Source organism: Alosa sapidissima, chromosome 18 (genome assembly GCF_018492685.1).
Source record: "Alosa sapidissima isolate fAloSap1 chromosome 18, fAloSap1.pri, whole genome shotgun sequence".
Lineage (NCBI taxonomy): Eukaryota > Metazoa > Chordata > Actinopteri > Clupeiformes > Clupeidae > Alosa > Alosa sapidissima.
This window is the reverse complement of record NC_055974.1, coordinates 29,312,359-29,335,615: the sequence shown is the minus strand read 5'-3', so window position 1 is coordinate 29,335,615 and position 23,257 is coordinate 29,312,359. Positions and strand designations below refer to the sequence as shown.

Here is a 23,257-nt window from a genome sequence, read left to right as displayed (position 1 = left end):
AGGGGATGCACTGTCTCCCCCTAGAGACGTCCCTGTACGGAACTGATCCTTTTGAGGGACAACCTGAACTGCAACAGCAAAAGGAAGCACTGTTCTCAAACAGATATAACTTTGAAGATATATTTTGCTGTGCAGTTATTGGTTGTTCAGACCTGTTCAAAGAGGCTGTTATGTATATCTAGCTTTTGTGAAGAGATGATGTCAGGTCTATCCAGGCAACCAAGTAGCCATGTTAAATCCATTTCCCAGATTGACAAAATCTACTGTAGCACTGCTGTAACATTTGTTTTTTATTTTGTCTTTATTTTGACTTTTTTGTCTTCATTTTTTGAAATTACAAACATACAAACTGCACATTTCAAAAATAAAGTCAGAATGTGAAAACAGTGTTTACTTAATCTATTGTTACTGTTGTGATTTTGAATCACTTACTTGTTGAAACATTGCTGCAAAATATTTAATAATAAAAAATCTGAAAAATGTTAAATGAAAAGTACTATTACTGTGCTAAAACACTAATGTGGCATTTATGTGCCTTCATTACAACATGGAAACAACTACATTGAATGCAGTATTACAAAAAGTGAGTTTTTAAACATGTACAGTGCCCTCTACATTTATTTGTACCCCTGGTTAAATGTACTTGTGTTTTTACCTCTAACCTGGCTAAAATAGATATTTGTCTGAACACAACTGAAATCTTTCCCCCTATATGTTTTCATTGTGAGAATCTAACCAGGGATGCCAGAGGGTGCCAACATTAAACTAGTTTGGAAAGGACTTCAAACGTCAGGCCCCTAAATCTTTGCACACATTCTCCACACCCTGCCAACTGGCCACAGCAAGCTAGTATCAGGGATCTGCATGCACATTCTGCAGGTCACAGACACATTGTGTCTAATGCATCCAGTTTCACAACAGCCTGATTAAGACTACCCTTCATTTGACTAACATCAACAATAATGCTGTCAAATTATATATACCCGTTCCACTGTCATGACATCAGTGCCTGCCTTCAGTGGTTAGAGCTTGATTCAGCTGTCAGCTGGAGAATGCAACCTCTGACACTGGCATGGCAACCAAGGTGTGTGACGTCATTGTCGTGGCGAGAAAGCCTCCGACACGAACAGGGATGACCTCAGCTGAAGGCCTAATCGGGGGCCAGTCTGACTTGGCTGAATAGCTGCATGATGTGGGGGTTTGTGATGCGTAAGTGTGTGAAGCCCCTCTCGGACAATCCCCTGTGTGTGTGACTGTTCACCACGCTCACACACACAAACACATCTCTGCTCTCTGCAGCTCCCCAGTGCTCTGAGCCACAAGTGTGTGTGTGTGGCCACTGAATGCTGTGTGACCTAAGCTTCTCTCCACCACAAACAGACCTCTCCCACACACACATTCACATGCATTCAGTCTATCACACTTTTTCTGTGGATTTACGACTTTTTGAACAATTTAAAGGAATCATCTGCGACGGAAGCTACTGAAGGCAAGAACACTCTTTACTTAATCTACTGACTAACATACACAACTACGAGACAGCTAACGTTCTGAATAGAGGCAGGTTTTGTAACAACGAAACAAAATATTATGACATTTGTGAAAAGTGTTTTCAAAAGTTGTTAAAGTTAATTGCTGATTTGTTTGCTTGTGCAATGATGTGATGAAATGTTGTTAAAGCTGCAGTAGATTATGTTTACTGGGTTGTGATGTGGACCTTAATTAAAGGTGATAACGTTTGACTTAATGATGTAGCTGCAATGATAAAACAACAATTTATATACACTTTACACACCTTTTCTTCAGTTTCAGCTCTTCCTATTTTGTTTAGTGTCCTCTAAACTTGTAACTGCATACAATCTAGAAAACAAAGAATCCTAATGAGGTATGATGTCCATATTAGGTGTCAGGCATCAGATGAGAAGGCACCAAGTCTCAGGAAAACCACTGTCAGGTTTACAGAATTACATAGTCATGTCTCAGGCATCAGATGAAAAGCTGCCAGGTCTCAGGAAAACCTCTGTCATGTTTATGGAATTACACCATCAGTTGTAAAAGTGTCAAGTGTCAGAAAAATCTGTCAGGTAAAATGGCATCAGGCGAAAAACTGTCAAGAGTCTGGTATCAGGTCTCAGGAAAACCTTTGTCAGGCAAAATGGTTTCACAAATTGTTCTTTATAAATATATATTATCATTATTGAAATCAAGTTCCCTTTGAACTAATTTATTGTCCACATCCTTTTAAGAAAAAAAGAAAATATGTTATTATTAAATGCGTACTGCGCCTTTAAGAGGGCTGTGAGTGAGTGACAGCAGTATGTTGCGGGCGCTACCCCAGCACCCAGCCGTGCCATGCGGCTCAGACAAGCACCTCTTTATTTACACTTCAACCCCGACTGCCACCAGCAGCAGCAGCAGGCCTGTCTGAAGCACTCACTAACACACTTGCCCAGCCTGTTGATCTAGCTCATGTGTTTACAGCTTGTTTATCTAGCTCATGTGTTTACAGTTTGTTTATGTTTACAGCTTGTTTATCTCATGTGTTTACAGCTTGTTTGTGTTTACAGCTTGTTTATCTAGCGCATGTGTTTACAGCTTGTTTATCTAGCTCATGTGTTTACAGTTTGTTTATGTTTACAGCTTGTTTATCTCATGTGTTTACAGCTTGTTTGCATTTACAGCTTGTTTATCTAGTTCATGTGTTTACAGCTTGTTTATCTAGCACATTTGTTTACAGCTTGTTTATCAAGCTCATGTGTTTATAGCTTGTTTATGTTTACAGCCTGTTTATCTCGTGTTTACAGCTTGTTTATGTTTACAGCTTGTTTATCTCATGTGTTTACAGCTTGTTTACGTTTACAGCTTGTTTATCTAGCTCATGTGTTTACAGCTTGTTTATTTATCTCACGTGCTTAAAGCTTGTTTATCTAGCTCATGTGTTTACAGCTTGTTTATTTATCTCACGTGCTTGTTTATCCAGCCCATGTGTTTACAGCTTGTTTATTTATCTCACATGCTTAAAGCTTGTTTATCCAGCTCATGTTTACTTACAGATTCATACTTGTTTTCATCACCTCTTCCTTATTAGAATTGCACTAACTGAGTTACGTAGAACATTTGTGGGATGCAATAACTTTCTTTACCTCTTGCCACAATTATTATGTGGGATTATTACATTTTATAAGGACAGATTTTTATTACGTTGGGCCTTTATTATGTTCAAGGGAACTTATTGCATTGGTGGGAAGTTGTTAAGTAGGTGCATTGGCAATCAGTTTGAAACTTTTTACGTTGACATGTTCATGTTTGTTTTCACAGGAACATCCAAATTTGAAGTTTTCTGTAACTGACCACACACACACACACACGCACACATACATACAGTACATACACACAAACACGTGCACACACACACACAAACACGCGCACACACACACACGCACACATACATACAGTACATACACACAAACACACACACAAACACGTGCACACACACACAAACACGCGCGCACACGCACACACATATACACACACAAACACACACACACACACACACACACATACACTCATATACTGTACACACACATACATACACACACACACACACACACATACAGTCAGCATGGTGTTCCTAGGCCTGAGTAACATGGTGGACTACCGGCTGCTGGCGGTGGTGATCCCGGGGCTGTGCGTGGGGTTGCCCACGGTGATCTGGGCGCTGCGGGCGCAGGGTGCCCACCGGCGGGATGGCGTCCGGGTGACGCCCTTCACCTTCTGCCTGCTGCTCAGCGACGTGCTGGAGGTCATCCTGCTGCTCTTCCTCCTGGTGCTGCAGCTCAACGTCTGCACCATGCTGGTGTTCCCCTGCTGGCTGTGGTTCCCGCTGGCCGTGGGCGTGCGTCTGTGCGGCATGCACTTCCACCAGCTGGCGGCGCTAGAGGGCACGCTGGCCGTCACGCACCCCTTCTGTCTGGAGCGGCTGGCATCGCTGCTGGTGTCGGTGCCCGTCGCCGTGACGCTGTGGGTGGCCGCGTTCAGCCTCTACGTGTCGCCCATCTCGCTCATCGTCAACGTGGTGCTGTGCCTCGTGCCGCTCGCCCTCGTCATCACCAACGGCGTGCTCACCTTCCGGGAGCTTCCGCAGCCTCCTCCGCCGGGGGCGTCGTCCGAGCTGAGCTCGAGTCTGAGCATGCTGCGCGTGGACAGGCGCCCGCGGGGCTTCGCTGTTGTGGCGATCGTCTCCATGGTGCTGGTCAGCATCCCCACGTGCGGGCTGTTCTTCGGCGTGCTGACGTCCATCTACTGGCTGTACATCATCTTCTTCCTCATGAACCTGCGGCTCATCCTGGACCCGCTGCTGTGCCACATGCTGTGGAGGGAGGCCACCAAGAGGCAGCTGCCCCAGCACACTGAGGCTGAGCTGCAGACACTCAACGTATGAGCTCACACACACACACACATGCACATATGCACACACACACACATGCACACACATGAACATATGCACACACACACGTGCACATACATACACACACACACATGCTTTCACACCCATAAACACATACAAACACATATACTCAAACAGACACTTACACACACGGTAAAGGGAAGAGGCTATTAGTTCTCGAGGAGCTGATGCAGGCTACATAGAGAGTTACTGCTGATGCAGGCTACATAGAGAGTTACTGCTGGAAGGGGTTGTGGCCTTGTACTGTACTCTGCTCATGAAAACAGCACAACTTGAATCCTCCACTGATGTACATTTGTTTCACAAAAGGATGTTTTTTTCTTTTCCTTTTTTCATATACAATCATCAAATATGACTAACATGTCATAGGTGCATGTTAACTTGATCATTTGTATGTGGAGTCACATAATCCACTTCATAATCATTCAACTAAGAGGTTTACCTGAATATCAAACACAACCAACATTCATTTAAAGTCATTTAAACTAATTGGACCCCATGTAGTTGAAGACGTAACTAGTAGAAGTAGAAGGTAGGACAATAAATTCAACCACATATATTCTTTCCTTCCCTCTCTGCAATTTCATGTCTTTTATTGCTTATTTTTTCATTGTTATTATAATCTCGGCATCACTGAAAATGAGGACTACTTTTAACTCCCAAAAATAGATAGAGGTTGAATGAATGAACATACTGAGCTGAATCATGAGACATTTAGAAGATGGAAGGCTTTGTTGCCTTTGTACATCACCACAGGGAAGTCAAACATCCAGTCAATCAAACCTGTCTTTGTTGATGTTCATGTCCGTAGCCACTGTGTGGACTTTCTGCCACCAGACCAGAATGGATCACAGTGACCGTGTGTGATGTCATTTCTGCTCTCGGCTGCTGCTGAGACCTGTGACCCCTTGACACTAACAGACACACGTTATCAGAGAGGCTTGAACAGAGAGGGATCGAGTGGTTACAGACACAAGCAAACTCAATCATCTGTGGTGTGCCATAACACTTCTGATGCAGGAAAACCGTCCACACATAATGATGCAACAATAACCCTATCAAGATACTGTAAGAAGCACTTGACAAGAACAATGACAATAAATATGTGAATATGTTGAAGCAGAAGTGTCTCTTAATGTCATCATTGTACAATTTTACAACTTTTTTTCTAAGCTCCAAAAAAATATTTATCGTCATTTCTGAAAAAACAGGTCTGATTAGTCTTAGTCGTCTTAGAAACATACACCATTTGGAATCATAAGGTGCTTTGTATTTAAGTTTAGAATCTTTGCACTTATAGCAAACTTGTGGACTAGGAACACAGCAAGAGGGAGGTTTCTCCAGAGACAAATTTCAACATGAACAGAATACGTGGATCCGTATATTCATTGGGTTTGACAAACAGACTCCACACGTGCATGATGGTAGTAATAAAATTGGTAGAAAAAAACAGTAACAAAAGCCAACGTTGGTGGTTGAGTGGAAAAGTGCAGTGTTGGCAATGAGAAGGTGGTAGGTACTGATCTTACCTCAAGAATGAGCAAGTTGGTGTTTGGTGTATTTTGTAGGATGAAGTAATGTGTATCATCATGAAGTAGAAAGAACATACCATGAGGTGGACTAGGATAGAACCCAGCCTCTGGAAGTTCTGCTACTTCCATTACAAACAGCCCTTTGGAAGCTATAGTTGCAGATATACTTCTTGCCCTGTTGGTCACAAACCAGCAGGTGGTCCAGTGGGTAAGTACAGATACATGGCTGTGATGTCTCAAAGGTGCAAGGTTCAAATCCCACCTTAGAATTTCAAATGGAGTCATTTGAAGGTTGTTGGTGGAATAGTTTGGGAGCCTACGGGGCAGCCATCAGAAAAATCTTAGTGGTCCTATTTTATGTTGCAACAAGTTGTTAAGTTTGACCACCTGAAAAAGGTTATAACCCCCCTATGTGGCAGGTGGATTTTTCCGGGGGGCCAAGTAAGCCCCCCCATCTCTTTCTCCTTGAAGGTCCATCTTCTGCCACTCTCTTGGGATACAGCCTTGGCTACTTCCTGCTCTCTGCTCTCTTGGTCCATGGAGCCCTGACTCCTGGCAGAGTGGAGGATTAGAACCTGAGACCCTGTGGATGGTAATCCCTGATGCTGCTGCTGCACCACTGGCTCCTCAAGCTCCTGCCTGTTCCCTTCCTCAGACATATCTAGTGGTGCCTATTGCCTACACAATGGTTAGAGTAACAGTATCTACTCCAAATCCCAGGAGTGACTGATATTTCCAAAGCAGGTTAAAGGAGAAATGTTATGATGGGCATTACTAAATGGGCTTTAGTTACAGATGGGAATTGAACCAGGGACCCTATACACAGAAGGCTCTGACACTTCCTCTGGGCCACTGTCTCCACATTGTGAGAGGGCCTAACAGGCAAAACAATAGCTCTCCAAAAACTACACACATCCTCTCTGGGTGGTCATCTATTATTTGGAGAGAATCAGATCAGCTGGGTTTGTGTCCCATTTGTTTCTTTTAGCAATATTGCCATGTTGAAGCTGTAACCCCCAGACTGAAGAGTATAGGGCTATTACTACCACCACCACACCAAAAACCTCATCAGTTTCTTGCTCAAACCTTCTGTAAACAGTCTGGACACTGTGAACATGTAACCTAATGACCATATATACTGGCATTGGTACATAATGACCATTTATACTGGCATTGATACATAATGACCATTTAAACTGGCATTGATACATAATGACCATATATACTGGCATTGGTACACTGGACTGGTAACCTAATGACCATATATACTGGCATTCATTCAAAAAGAATGATAGATGTAATGACATTTACACACATTCACTGAGGGGGTATTGTGTGCAACTTGCAATTAACCCTGTTATTAACACAACATGAATCTACCTCAGTTATGAGCATGAAGTCACTGCAAAAATTCTCTCTCTCTCTCTCTCTCTCTCAGGAAGTTGTAATAACGTTACTGCAGAAAATTGGTGGGAATCAGGCTTGTTTTGGGATGTGTTGTTTATTGAGAAGGAACAAACATAATGCAGAATGGTAGGAGATTGTACACAGAAACAACAGTGGATTATGGTAGACAAAGATTGTTATGTTTTTTTCAGTACAAATACTTCACATACAGTCATACAGTTATGGTATATTGCAGAATATGACACAGATCTTGTATGTGACCAGGGGCCTCATTTATAAAGCGTTCTTACGCACAGATTTGATCTTAGACTGTGCGTACGCTCAAATCCATGCCAACGCTCAGATTTATAAAAACCGTCTTTGACGTGGAAAAGTGCTTTTCTCCACGTCAGGTTCAAACTTGACGTACGACCATTTCCTTGTGGTAATGCCGGGGTACTGCAAGTAATCTGAGGTCTAAGTGCGATGCATTTTCAAAATTCCAAGACCAACGATCTCATGTCTTTCTTTGCCATATTCATGATCAATATCAGAAGATTTTTAAAGACGTTTTTGGACGCAGCTAAATGTTTCATGGTTTGGCATAAAACTGCTAATGAGAACTATAGCCCACTTAAGAAAGTGAAAAAACGTATAGCTTACTTATTTCATGATATCTAAAAAACACCAAGACCTACGATAGAATGATTGAAACATTCTTACAGGTGATCTAGTATATTTGGTGTTCTCACCAATCTAATATTGACCATAAAATGTCCAATTGCCCTCGTTTAGGAGAGGAAAAGTATGCTACATTTGTGCCAGGGATGTAGTGGTAAAATAAGAGGTGGGTGAACTATGAATTCTGCAATCTCGGTGAGGTGGACTGCGCCATGCGGTATCGGATTTTTAAAAAAGGCATTCAGAACATGTTTGATAATGGTGGAGGTTAATGTACAGTATTGGGAATATAGGATAGTATTGGATAATACCGTTTTGAATGTTAAAAGTGAATAAACTCTTTTGAGAGGTGGATAAACTAAGAGGTGGGTAGGCCTAAACTCTATTTCTGAAATTGCAGAGGTGGATAAACAGCGTTTACTCGCGTTTAGCCTCCACTACATCCTAATTTGCGCTCATAGGCCTATTCCCAGCTCCGTAACAGAAAGGTAATATTTGAATGTAAGCTATACAATGTTGGCTATAGATATTTTATATCATATATAGCCTACACAACCAAGGGACGGAAGTTATCCTCTGAAAGCAGGGCATCTTCATATTTAGTGTTGCGTCGGAGTTGCGTAAAGAGGTGCAGAGCGCGCACCTGTTTGCTTTTTTTGACTGGCAGCTGCAGTGCCCACGATTAGATGACAGTACGTGAGTTGGATAATGTAGGCTAAAATATAAAGGTAGGCATAAAGCAAACAATAAAGGAAAATGTTTAAGCCATTTGACATTATTGAAAGAAAACGATAGCAAAGATATGCAGAATTAATTAATAATGACCGGCGAACTAGGCTACTTTTTCAGCAAAAACATAGCCTATCCTAAAAGAAACGTTAAGCCTACATGACATATCACGCTTATAATTTAGTCCTCTGTTTTGTAGGCTAAATCAGCATATTACCCTGGATCATATTGGAAACGTACAGTAGCCTACTGTACCATAACGTATAGGATTATGCTGTAGGCCTAGAGGTCTTTCCTTCATAAGGTAGGCCTACCCTATTTTTTTTTCTACAAAGTAGGCCTAAACTAAATGTTGATTATTCACATTACTGCAAGCAAAAGGAATGAAAGCGAGCAGAGGACAATGAACATGGATGCATACGATCTCTTTTCAGAAAGCTTTGCTGGAAAAAACATAATTAGGTAAGCTATTCGAACTGACGCATATAGGCTAGTTAACATCAGATGGCATAGGCTAGGCCTATACAATGTTTTCAATATATAATTTTACATAAGCTACAGCTTTTAGGCCATTGATTTCATTAAAACATATGCTAATGATATTGATGAGGGGGTGTTTACAAGGCGGAGACCTAAAACCATCCGGTTGCGCACAAGTTGACGTTCATTTGTGATTTATAATAGGCACATCTGGAAGGTTGGCGTACGCACGTTTTTTTTGTGCGTACGTTCGTTTTCTCAGAATCACACGTACGATCATTTCAGAAATGATCTAAGATCAGATGAAGGATGGTTTCTACGCTACCCTTTTATAAATGAGGCCCCAGGGCTACTGTATATAGTCAGTTTGGAACAGAAGTCAGAGCAGTTGTTCTAATCTAAGACATCAACACAATCCCTGAAGACTTGCTTCCCAAATTGGCACCTAATGAGAAAAACAATTAATTGGGTCCCCTGAACTTCCTTGTCTGGCCCCCTAATTAAAACCAATTTGTTTACCTGTGTGTCTGTAACAGGATTTATTAAAACAGTGTGGTGTTGCAGTGACAGTAGAGAACAAATAAGTTAACAAGTATTTACTAAGTACACTATTAGTGCAAAGTGACAAAATCTCAAATCTAAAACTAAATCAAGAGGAATGGATGGAAGAGCACATTCTGCAATGTAAATGCCAGAGCTGTAAAACAAGACCACGCAACATGCCACAACTTAACTGTGCACAGCGTGTGTAAAGCGCCCTGTGTGTGTGTGTGCATATACACTTGTGTGTGTGTGTGCGTGCATGTACACATGTGTGTGTGTGCATAATAAACAGAAGTGGTCTGTGTGAAAGTGTGTGTAGCACACACACTAACTGACATCACTCTGGCATGGGCAGGGTTACATCATCACCACTATGACACACACAGTGCTAGGGCTGATGGGATACTGGTGGTGTAGCTGCCGGCGGCTGTTGCGTTGCTCAGCGTTCTTCCATGTGACAGGGGCAGGTTCCAGCGGCCACCATCGGACACGTGACTGACCAATGCGGTTCTAAGTGCTGTTCTTGTTGACTAACTGTGACCGGACAGGTTCTAAACCACTGTTCTAAACAGGTTCTAGACACTGTTCTGGTGGATGTACCCAGCTCTCACAGAATACAGACGGCATCTGAGACCAGAGAACATTGATCAAAGCGTCTACTCAGGACTGGAAAGCAAGGTGATCACACACACACACACACTTACCAACACATCACTCATGTAGTAAAGTTATTAACTTACAGAGGATAAAATAAGGCTACGCTGGGTTAAAAATAAACTTCTCATGACCTTGTTCTTGTTGAAACTAAGATTTTCTTTGCATCTATCTGTGCATTGTCTGTCTTTAAATGATTCATTTTTAATTTGTTACCAAATAAACGTTCTTACGCTTGTCTTTTGGTCCAACGCTGTTGTCATAGCGATTGACGGCGCTGTGGTGTCAGTCCGGTAGCGTCTCGAAGCAGGGCTATGCCTCTCCACAGGTCACGTGACTCCGACAGCATCCCTGACCACACAACACAACCACCTATTCATCCCACATCAGACCACCGCTTGTGTCTGCCCCACGGCTGAGCTGAATGAGCATTTAACACTCTGAGGGATACTAATGGGAACACAGCCACTAAACTAAAGTAACTCTTCAAACTGTGTGTGTGTGTGTGTGTGTGTGTGTGTGTGTCCGTCCATGGGTGCTTAGCATATTGTCTTAGGTATCATCATAAGACATAAGAGGGAAGTGCATGACATATTTAAACACACACACACACACACACACACACACACACACACACACACACACAGACAAACACACACACACACACACACACACACAAACACACACAAACACACACACACACACACACACACACACACAAAGACACGCACACAGACACACAAGCACACACACACACAGAGACACGCACACAGACACACAAGCACACACACACACAGAGACACACACACAAACACACACACACTCACACACACACTCACAGTAATAGTATCTGATGTATTTGAGTGGGCCCCAGTGAGGAGGGATTCAGAAGTAAAGCCGGAACCCCTGCTGCGGTCTAAAATGGGAACATCCGCCCGGGAAGCTGCTGTGATGACACGGCAGAGAGACAAGAGATCAGGGACGACACGACAGATTCCTAAATAAGCCCCCAGTCTGAACTACGCCAGCTTAAACACACAAAATATGTCACATTTTAAATAACCAGTCTGATCTACGCCAGCTTAAACACACAAGATATGTCACATTTTAAATAACCAGTCTGATCTACGCCAGCTTAAACACAAAAGAGATCCCACATTTTAAATAACCAGTCTGATCTATGCCAGCTTAAACACACGAGATATGTCACATTTTAAATAACCAGTCTGATCTACGCCAGCTTAAACACACAAGAGATCTCACATTTTAAATAACCAGTCTGATCTACGCCAGCTTACACACACAAGATATGTCACATTTTAAATAACCAGTCTGATCTATGCCAGCTTAAACACACAAGAGATCTCAAATTTTAAATAACCCCTCAGTCTGATCCAAGTCAGATTTAACACACAAGAGATCTCACATTGTACGTGTCTGTGAGTAGCATTTCATCGTCTGTCTTCCACACATACACTTTGCAGCATTTCATCGTCTCTCTTTCACATGTTCACTTTGTAGTTTGCTTCTTCTCATTGTCAGCTCCTTAAATCTTTGTCATGAAATGTGATTTTTTAAACTCACTCACTCACTCAATCAGACCTTCTCTTCTCTCGGTCTTTCTCTGTTTCACTCACTCACTCAGTCCTTCTCTTTAATCTCTTTCTCTGTTTCACTCACTCAATCAGTCCTTCTCTTCTCTCTGTTCTCAGACAGATGTTACTTACTGAGACTCCTGCTGACATGGCATGATGAGCATATTTTTTAACTTACTGAGACTCCTGCTGACATGGCATGATGAGCATATTTTTAACTTACTGAGACTCCTGCTGACATGGCATGATGAGCATATCTCATCCTCGCCCTCTCTCTCATCCTCTCAATTCAATTCAGTTTAATTAAATATTGGTATGACTGTTCAAGTTACAATATTGCCAAAGCATTACAAAAACAGAAGACAATAGTAATAATTATACTAATAAAACAATAATACGATGATAATGTACATAATAGAGGGAAGAAAAAGTAGGTTAATACAATTGTAAAATTGTTAGTGGGAGAAAAAAAAGAAGATAAACAACAGTAGGGGTGGAATCACTGGCTTACGGCTGCATTTAGTCTTTCGTGACAGGCTACATATTTTCCAGCTGCCAGTGCGGTTTCTGGAATTTTGCCCAGGATATATTTTAGCTTACCCTCATTATTTTCATTTAAAATTTCAGGGCGTATGTTACTTGCTTTTGTAAGGAAGGTTTCTCTGAGGTCTGTGTACAATTGCCATTCTATTAGGAAATGTGGCTCTGTTTCTATTTTACTTTCCTGGCAGTGGTGGCACAGCCTGACCTCTCTTGGTAACCAGGTCTGTTTTTTTTGTGTCTTTGAGAGTTTTTAGATATGGGGCCAATTCATATTTGTGATTAATTTCTGTCCAATATGATATATATTTTTCTTTTTCTATGAAACAATTTGGATGGATTATATTTGCTAATTGAATTGAATCTTTTTAATTTTGGACATTGTCAAATGAATTGGAGTAAGATTGCTGTGCTTTATAATTAATTGATTTAGGTACTCTTCTCTTTATTTAATTCGGTGCTTTTTAGGGCTTTATAAGGTATTGAATTGGGGTCACTAAATGTGTTTTTTCCAAATTTTAAAGTTCTTTTTTTAATTTTGAAAATGAATGGGAACTGGCCCAGTTCAGCCCTGCAACCATTATGCAGGGTATTTCTGTGAGCTTTGAGAATGTTTTTTGCAGAAATCCGTGTGCAGGGCTTCAATTGGGTGTTTCTCCCAATCCGCAAATTCATATTTTAAAAGTGGTCCCCATATTTTGCACCCATGGAGGTCAAAGGTTTGATGACTCATGACCATATTCTTATGGGAACATTGGCTTGAATGACTTTTTGATCAAACATAAAGATCGTTGTGCTTTTTGATAACACATAAAGATCGTTGTGCATTTTGATAGCACATAAATATCGCTGTGCTTTTTGATAGCACATAAAGATCGTTGTGCATTTTGATAGCACATAAATATCGCTGTGCTTTTTGATAGCACATAAAGATTGTTGTGCTTTTTGATAGCACATAAATATCGCTGTGCTTTTTGATAGCACATAAATATCGCTGTGCTTTTTGATAGCACATAAATATCGCTGTGCTTTTTGATAACACATAAAGATCGTTGTGCTTTTTGATAGCACATAAAGATCGCTGTGCTTTTTGATAGCACATAAAGATCGTTGTGCATTTTGATAGCACATAAATATCGCTGTGCTTTTTGATAGCACATAAAGATCGTTGTGCTTTTTCTTTCAGGTTTTTTACTGCCAAATCAAATGTTCCTGTTGAATTAATTGTGTTTGTTTGATTAGTTCTTTGCCAATTGAAAATTTCATCATTTTTTAAGTTCACCTTTAGTGACCAATTTTCTGCAAATTTCTCTAGAATATTCAAGCTATTTTGCAGGCTTACTTTATCTGGGGCTATGAAAACTAGGTCATCTGCATAGAGAAGACATTTTACCTCAGCGTCTAATAATTGTATGCCAGGATCAGTGGATTGTTGGATTTTAATAGCCAATTCATGTATGTATAAATTAAATAGCATTGGACTCATGGCACAGCCTTGATGGACACCACGGTATTGGGGGGAAAAATCTGTTTGCATATTTCCAATCTTAACTGAACATTTGCTTGGGGAATACATTGATTTTATTACGTCATATGTTTGCCCCCCAACACCATATTCTAATAATTTGTGCCATACGGTATTAAAGGCTTTCAGGAAATCAACAAAGCAAGTGAATAATTTGGATTTGTCTTGTTTAACATATTTATGAATTAGTGTGTGTAGTGTAAAAATGTGATCTGAGGTTCGGGAGGAATCCAATTTGTGCTTTGTTGATTGATAAAAACTGTCAGTCTTGAATTTACTATCGAACAGAAGAGATTGCCCATGTTGCTGCAGATGCATATACCCCTGTAGTTATTAGGATCCAGCCTGTAACTACTCTTAAATATATGTGAAATGAGACTCTCTCTTCTCTCTCTCATCCTCTATTTCTCTCTCCTCTCTCTCATCCTCTTTTTATGTCATCTTCTCTTCTCTCTCTCTCATCTCTCTCCCCCTCTCTCTCTCTCCTTGTCCCCAGGTAAACCCTTGCCACCCTGGTCTCATCATCTCTCACCAGGTAAACCCTTGCCACGCTGGTCCACCATGGTGTTCATGGGCATGAGTAACTTTGTGGACTACCGTCTGCTGGCCATCCTGATGACGGGCATGTGCCTGGGTCTGCCCGCGCTGGGCTGGGCGTTCCGCTCGCTGCACTTCCACCGGCGGTCCGGCGGCCGCGTGACGCCCTTCGCCGCGTGCCTGTTGCTAAGCGACGTGCTGGAGCTCCTGCTGCTCTCCTTCCTCATGGTGGAGCAGCTGAACATCTGTGACCTGAAGGTCTACCCCTGCTGGGTGTGGTTCCCTGTCTCCGTGGGCGTGCGCCTGTGCGCGCTGCACTTCCACCAGCTGGTGGCGCTAGAGGGCATCATGGCGCTGTCCTTCCCGCAGTGCTGGGCGCGCCTGTCTTCGCCGGCCGTCGGCGTGCCCATCAGCGTCTTCCTGTGGCTGACGGCGCTCAGCTTCTACCTGTCTCCCGTCTGCATCGTGGTCAACGTGGTGCTGGCGGCCGTGCCCGTGGCGCTGCTAGTGGTCAGCTTCGTGCTGACGCTCAAGACGCCGCCGCACGTGGCCCCCCGGCCCTGGGACGTGCTGGGGGTTGCCGCGGTGACCCTGCTGGGCGTCAGCTGGCCCACGTGCGCGCTCTTCTTCGGCATCCTGTCGGGCGTGGTGTGGCTGCACGTCATCTTCTTCGTCATGCAGCTGCGGCTGATCACCGACCCGCTCCTCTGCGTCCTGGTGTGGAGGGCCACGGGCAGGAGGCTGCAGTCTCAGCGCCCCGGCGCCAACGCCAGCTCCAGCTCCACCACCAGACTACACATCCCACTGGCCATCAGCGCCACGGTGGACTGCGACTCCGTCATCAGGAGACAGCGCTGACGTGAGAGAGAGAGAGCGAAGGATAGAGAGGGATAGATAGAGAGAGAGAAAGGAGAAAAGAAGAAGAGAATGGAAGAGATAAAAGGTTGATTCACTTACAACTGAGTTATAAAAAGTTTCTCTGTTTCTCAGTGGAAGGATTTTGAATGACTGAATGCATTTTACAGTCGCTGAATATAATCTCGTATACTACAATAACCTGGCCTTAATATCCTAACTATAAAATACTTTTGATCCTAATATACTCCTGCAGATCACTTCTCAGGCCTAAGGCTGTTTTTCAACACAACAATACTGGAAAATATGTGGTTATAGGATGAGAAAAACCTGAGGTCACAGGTGACAGTTTCTCTTGGGTCATGATGTTAGCCTGACGAGCCAGACCCACATTAAAATGTAGGGTCTGGGCACTCACCGTTCGCAGTGCTCAGTCCAAGGGGAGGGATAATCGGTTGTCTTTCAAATTCCTTTTACTTTTATCAAAATCACAAACATTTGCAATATTTTGTCAGTTTCTTCTGTGTGTATTTGTTAATACCATCTTCAAATCTTCACAGTTAAGTATCAAAAGCCTGTATTGATAATCAAATCTTCTGTATGTAGGAATGTTTAATAATGCATTTAATAACTGAATAATGTAATGCCTTATTACTATACGACTATTGACGGAGACTATTGAGATGATGTGTCCATCTGACTGACCCATGTCCATGTCTGGTCTCAGTAAACTGCAGATGTTACAACCTCAGTGTGTGTCTCTCTCACCTCTCTGTTGCCACTGCACACTGCACCTGTGTGCCCCTACCACCTGCACTCTGTGGACCACTGCTAACCAAATACACCCACGAGCATTGTGTGTGTGTGTTTCAGTGTCTGTTTTAACAGGGGGTGTATTTGTTAACAAGATTATTTGCTCTACCAACAACACCCCGCTCCTCCACAAACACACACACACACACACACATTCTCATCCACAGTATTCTGACAGACACACACACAAAATCAGCTCTCAGTGTGTATGGCAAACAGAGAAGAGAAGAGAAGAGAAGAGGAGAGGAGAGGAGACAAGAGAGGAGAAGAGAAGTGAAGACAGGACAAAAGAGAAAAAAAGCTGAAACACTGATTACTGGATACTGAACAGGTAGATTTATGCATTGGTTCATTCATGCAGTCATGGTAAGACTTAATTAAGACTGATCCAGATGGCTTCATGTGTGTTTACAGTATAAGGTTTACTTCTACAGAACTCAGTTTCTTGCATATCTACACTTGATTGGTTGGTTTTCAGGTACTCAGAAAAAGATAATATATAGTTTACTGTTATCTTTTATACTTCACAATTACTAAAAAAAAAATAAAAAAAACTTTTTTTCATAGTTTTCGAAACCCAATTCATTGACTGACAGAAAACTGAGCAGTGCACTTTAGTAGAATTTAGTAGAACATTCCATACAAAATCAGCATGCAACTTCACTCTGTTTTAAAACTGTTTACTGTGTGTGTGTGTGTGTGTGTGTGTGTGTGTGTGTGTGTGTGTGTGTGTGTGTGTGTCTTTCCTGTGTTTACTGTGTGTGTGTACGCATGAATTTTCACCCACTGTGTCATCTCTGTGTTTCTATCTGTGTACAATCATGTCATTTGTTGATAATTTGTAGATCTATGGAGGGGGTCAGGAGAGTTCTACTACTCTTGGGTGAGTTAGAGAACACACAGACGCCTGGATGCCACTAAAAACCTAAAGTGTTTTTACACGCTCTCTTACGCTCTCTAGTGCCTCTGTAAAGAGCTGTACTGCAACTTTGAACTATACTGCAGCTTCTACAGTACCGAGTCTTTTGGCCTTAAGGAATAACTAAGGGGCATGTGCAGCATTACTATAAACTACTAGCAGGAGTAACCTGCTCATACCACAAAATATTATCAGGTCATTTTACATTATCATACAGAATACACCAAAATATAAAAGACCTACAGCAAATGTCTTATTTTTGTATATTTTTTTCCCCAAATCAAGATCCTGTGATGAGTGAGACATATATCTCTGCTAGATTATGGTTGATGATCTGGTTTAGCGCCATGGACACTTAAACACATTAACATAATGATTTTGTTGAGTCTAGTATTTCTGTTTTGAAAAGCATCACCTGTTTAAGACAATGACAAAAGTGATCCACCTACGTTGGAAAGGATTTATCTTTGATTACATTAAGTATGATCAGTAATAACAACAATGACACTACACTTTCTAGAACATGTCACTATTAAGCTTGAAAGGAGGACATTTGTGTGTGTAGAACATTCTGCAAACCTCAGTTTGGTCCTCATGATTTGCATCATTCAAATTGTAGTTTGTGCTTGTACAGGAATGTTTCCACTCGTCCTGCACTACAGTTCCCCAGCAGGTAACATGTCTGCCTGCCATCCATCTTTAGTCTGATTCTCTCTTTTCTCTGTTCTATTTGTTTATATTATATTTGGAAAGATAATCCATCTTGTTCGGATTCTTTTGTTCAATCCCGATTTGTTGCTCTCATATTTAGATGAGATTATTTTGCTCCATCTAGATTTTTTCATTTCATATAAGGCAATTTGATAAGTTTGATTCCCTTTCAACCCCGAAAATAGTATTTGTAAAGATGAAAGTGTTTTTGCTGTGTAATATGTCCATGTAAGAGGCATCTACCTCCCCTCTTCTACATTCCTCTCTGAATCTCCTCACCTCTTCTCTCCTCTCTTCTCCTCTCCACATCTCGTTTCATCTCTTCTCCTCTCTTCTCTTCTCCTCTCTTCAGTTCTCTTCTCCTCTCTTCAGTTCTCCTCTCATCTCTTCTTTTCTCTTCTCTCCACGTCTCGTTTCATCTCTTCTCCTCTCCATGTCTCATTTCACCTCTTCTCCTCTCATCTCTTCTTTTCTCTTCTCTCCACGTCTCGTTTCATCTCTTCTCCTCTCCATGTCTCATTTCACCTCTTCTCCTCTCATCTCTTCTCCTCTCTTCTCTCCACGTCTCGTTTCATCTCTTCTCCTCTCCTCCACAGAGGCGCGTGAGTTCCACTTTGTGCGTGAGCAGCGGTCGTGGTCTGAGGCGCTGCACTACTGCCGGCTGAAGCACACAGACATGGCCAGCGCTGCCGACGCCTCAGAGATGGGCCAGATCGCGGCCGCCATCCCCCCCGGTTACGCCGAGCCCGTTTGGATCGGGCTGCAGCGTGGCAGGTCCTTGGTGTGGCGCTGGTCGGACCCGACCCGAGAGACCGGCTACAGCAAGTGGGGCGATGGCCTCCCCAACGCACAGCCGAAGATGTGTGCCGCCATATATGGGTTTGACATCTTCATGTTTGGCATCATGAATGCCTGGCTCAGCGACCCGTGCGGCCATATAAAGCATTTCGTCTGCTTCGACCGTAAGTCCAACTTCAAGGGCTCTATCTTAGCGATTGGAAACTAATGGTCAGAGACGCAAAGTTTAAAGACATTTAAGGCGTGTCCTGTCCACATTCGATAATTTAATGGTGTAATTTTGTGATCAGTTGCTAGGTGCATTGTTCAAAAGGGAAAGGTCTTCTGTTTCTTAATCAGTTATGGGTGTGTTTTGGGTGTAACATTCCTTTAACCAATGAGAATGACATCTGTCATTCCTTTAAAGAAAGCTGGCAGCACTACATCAAACAGCTGGTCTGTATTTTGACAGCCAGCTCATTTGAAGGAGTCTGCTTGCACAATTCTACTAGTACTTGCTTTACTAAAACTATGAGTTTTCTATAAGTATGTGTATTTTATAAGTATGAATATTCTATATGTAAGGGATAATGTATAAAACGCCGGTCATTGTTGGGAGATAGGTCCCGACAGGGCGAACCGGACCCCGACGCGCAGCGGAGGGGTCTTGTTCCGCCCTGAAGGGACCTATCTCCCGACAATGGCCGGCGTTCTATACATTATCCCGCTTATTACACGGCTACTTACCAAAACGACACAATAAACTCCCCACAATATGACTCTTTAGCCTACATAGCCTAGCCTTTAGCCTATTTGTTACCGTTTCATCATGGCTTTTGCTGAGAAACAAATAGTTCGCAACAACACACGCTGAACTTGATTCAAACATTCTTTAGAACACAGCTGATCAACCGTCTACTTTCACTTTTGAATGAAGTTCCAATCCTTGAGTAGTCATATGAAAGAATTGACTTAGAAGCACAAAGCCCATTTTCCTTGACAGCGGTCTGTTATACTTAGCAACGGTCTGTTATTCAGAATTAGCAGACCGCCGAACGTTGGGAAGGCCCATTCAAGTGAATGGAGCATTCTGCAGCACTATGAAGAGCCGTGTAATAAGTATGAGTATTCTATAAGTATGAGTATTCCGTAAGTGCACAGTATATCCGCATCATACTCCTCTGGTCCCCTGCCCAGAGAGTCGGGGCCTTGTGGTGGTTGACGAGAAGAAGGATTGGACCTCAGCACAGACCTACTGCCGGACGCACCACACAGACCTGGCCAGCGTGGGGTCCGACGCCGAGAGCGGTCAGATTTGGGCCGCGAGGCCGAGCGGCGCCGCCCAGATATGGATCGGCCTCTTCAGCGACGACTGGAGCTGGACCGACGGAACTGGCTCCTCGTTCCGGAACTGGCAGAGTGGGCAGCCGGATAACGGTGTCGGCGAGGGCTGTGCGGGGCTGTTGACCAACGACTCGGGGAGGTGGGCCGACCTCTTCTGCACGAGACAGTACTCCTTCATCTGCGCAGGAGGTGAGGGGCACACGCACACACACAGACACGTGCGCACAAACACACACACACAAACGTACACACATACGAGCGCACATACATAAACACACACACACACATGCATACACGCAAACGCGCACACGCGCACACACACACACGTCCTGATTAACTCCTCAGACATTGTCTCAGTGATTTTCTTCTTATATTTTGCAGCTCCACGGGCCAAGAGATTGATAGTGAGGGTGAAGATTCGCTCTGCCCAGGAGAACATGACTTCAGAAATCACAGATCACCTTCTCAATCAGGTAAAGGGCATTGTGCAGCCACACACTCTCTCTCTCTCACACACACCGTAACCACCCACCCACACAACACACAAACACACACAAACACACAGACACACCTTACCACACACACACACTCTGGATGGAGTGAGTGTCCGTTCCTCTGGCAGTAGTGGAGCGCTACCTGTTCTGCCTGTGGCCTACAAAAAGTGCCAGAATACAACTACAGTTAGAGGATGCTTTACAACAAGTCTTCTCTCTCTTTGTGTGTGTGTGTGTGTAGCTGGTTGCTCCGTGGGCTCATGCACCTGATATGAAGGCGTCGTGGCAGAGATGTGCCAATGGAGAGATCTTCATCAGGGAGGAAGACAGGACAGATGACAGGCCTGAGGAAAGAGGTAAACAAATTAGTCTCTCAAAAAAGTAAAATGAACGAACCATTACAATCTGATAACACAATATGCCTGATAATTTATAAATGTAATGTGTGTAAAAGATGCAGATTATATGTTGTATATATTTTATTTATTTATTTATAATGTATAAATGTAGTGTGTGAAAGATGCAGATTATATGTTGTATATATTTTATTTATTTATTTATAATGTATAAATGTAGTGTGTGAAAGATGCAGATTATATGTTGTATATATTTTATTTATTTATTTATAATGTATAAATGTAGTGTGTGAAAGATGCAGATTATATGTTGTATATTTGACTTCCAGGCACAACAGAGTGAGACGGACGTCCCTGCAGCTCATGTTATTTACATCTCTCCCTCATTAGGAGTAAACAAATGCATCTGGCGTGTGGAGGCATATTCTAGTACACAAATAATATGTACATAGGTTTAGGCGAAGTAGAATTTACATAACCTTCTGCATACATGTAGCCATGGAAATGCACATACACACACACATTGGTTGTATGTATTTTGCCCTTTTTTATCTACATTGTAATGCTGCTTATGAATTATGCCTTACTTAAAATGCTATGGTGTGTGGCTGGCTCTGAGGAAAATAAAATCAGTAGTAGTGTTGTGTTCTCTGGTTTCTTTTCATGATGACATCATATGCAGTACAACACACACACACAGACATACACGTACACACACACAGGTGAATAGTCCTGCCAGGTGCCATTGTGATCTTCCTTAAGAAACAGCCATGTCCATTGGTAAACAGTCAGTCACAGATGCTAAATATGCCACTCCTTATATGCTGGCCAAGGCTTTGACTTAATGTTTTTATTAACCTGCCAGCATGAATGTCAATCTGGTAGTGAGGGACAGTGGGGCATTAGTGTCCTCACAGCTGGCTAGTTGCTCAGTCCAGACAGACCTACGGGGAGGGAATAACTGGAGCTTGCACCTGCTATGCCTCAAGATGTCACATAATGCAATACCAACTTAACCAGCAGGTGGCAGTGCTACCACACGCTCAGAAGTAAATACTCTTCAGATGCATCATGCCATCCTCCCCAGCCAGAGCCAGAAACATCTCTCCATATTTATCACACAGGCGTTTCTCCTGCTGCAAACCCTTGCAGTGAAATCAGATAGATAGATAGATAGATAGATAGATAGATACTTTATTGATCGCCAAGGGGAAATTCAAGGGTCTCAGCAGCATACAGACATCACACACAACATGCACTTACAGCAGAAATGGTAAGCATAAGTATAAGTGTAAACATATAACTAAACTCCACTGTACAATAAAGACAGTAGAAGATAAGAAAGATAAGAAAACTAACAAAACTAAATACTAAATATACTATATAAATTAAATTTAAAAAAGTCCAGTGTGCTTAAGGGTGATCAAGCATATGACGCTTGTAGTGACAGGGCCGGGACTGGTAAGGTGCTAAAGGGAGTGAGTGTCATGGTAAAGGTGCAAAAAGTAGTCCAACCATAGTCCTTTAGTTATGTGTGCATGGCAAGGTGCTCAAGAGAGTGAGTGTCGTGGTGAAGGTGCAAAAAGTAGTCCAACATTAGTCCAACAGTGCAACAGTGCAAGAGTAAGGTCTAGAGACCAGCATAAATAATATGGACAAATAGGAGAGTAAAGTATAATGTAGACAAGGTAATATAAAAAACTATGTCAGTGCAAGAACAGGTTGAGGTAATAGGGTTATAGCCATTCATCTATTCAGTATTGTAGCAGAAGCCTGACCGCAGCCATTGATCATGTGTGCTAATATAGCATGAAAAACATTGTAGCAGTAAAACAGTAGTGAAAACATTAGGCTGTGGACATTGGTAAAACAGTAGTAAAACAGTAGTAAAGCAGTAGTGGGCAGTCAGTACTCAAACATGGAGAGGGTGGAGAGGCAGACAGACTTAGGCTACGTTTCTACGGTGACGATGAAAAGAGAAGACGCAGAAGTGGCGTCTCGTCTTCATTTTTTTATTCGCGTTTAGAAGAGCATTCTCAGGGGGAAATCTTTGTTTATATGAAGACGCAAGAGTATGTGATATTCGATTGGATATGCATTCCAGACCACTGGGTGGTGGTGTGATAGAACCCCGGTACGTCACGCGCAGACATTCTAATTTGACAGTTTAGCCAGAGAGGTAATCAAGGATCTTTGGTTTAGCCGTTTAGACGGAGACGCAACCCGGGTCGTCTTCAAAACTCTACACTCTGGAAGGAGTCTTCAGATTTTTGCGTCTTCAAGCCCCGATGGCGGGGTCGCCGTGTAAACGAAAGGCA

At 42.6% G+C, this 23,257-nt stretch overlaps 3 protein-coding genes across 4 annotated transcripts in view; 2 read left to right on the top strand and 1 right to left on the bottom strand.

Annotated features, from left to right (window-relative positions):
* LOC121689826 (C-type mannose receptor 2-like) overlaps window positions 1-6,715 on the bottom strand; it is a 69,556-nt gene extending 62,841 nt beyond the window's left edge. Inside the window, exon 1 of the mRNA XM_042070055.1 lies at window positions 6,709-6,715. The gene's annotated coding sequence lies outside the window, so the exon portion shown is untranslated. The remainder of the gene's footprint in view (window positions 1-6,708) is intronic.
* Window positions 6,716-10,113: 3,398 nt separating this feature from the next.
* LOC121689912 lies at window positions 10,114-16,256 on the top strand. 2 transcript variants are annotated; one of them, XM_042070145.1, is made up of 2 exons: window positions 10,114-10,497; window positions 14,669-16,256. In XM_042070145.1, the coding sequence occupies exon 2, from the start codon at window positions 14,695-14,697 to the stop codon at window positions 15,526-15,528; it is 834 nt and encodes a 277-aa protein (XP_041926079.1). In that variant the 5' UTR covers window positions 10,114-10,497; window positions 14,669-14,694; the 3' UTR covers window positions 15,529-16,256. The 2 variants fall into 2 exon arrangements, with proteins under 2 accessions (XP_041926079.1, XP_041926080.1); XM_042070146.1 differs by lacking the exon at window positions 10,114-10,497 and adding an exon at window positions 14,595-14,629.
* A 1,637-nt stretch (window positions 16,257-17,893) lies between these two features.
* LOC121689350 (macrophage mannose receptor 1-like) lies at window positions 17,894-21,511 on the top strand. Its single transcript, XM_042069081.1, has 6 exons — window positions 17,894-17,930; window positions 18,565-18,930; window positions 19,943-20,278; window positions 20,471-20,562; window positions 20,825-20,939; window positions 21,269-21,511. The coding sequence occupies exons 1-6, from the start codon at window positions 17,894-17,896 to the stop codon at window positions 21,280-21,282; spliced, it is 960 nt and encodes a 319-aa protein (XP_041925015.1). The 3' UTR covers window positions 21,283-21,511.
* Window positions 21,512-23,257: the final 1,746 nt, after the last annotated feature.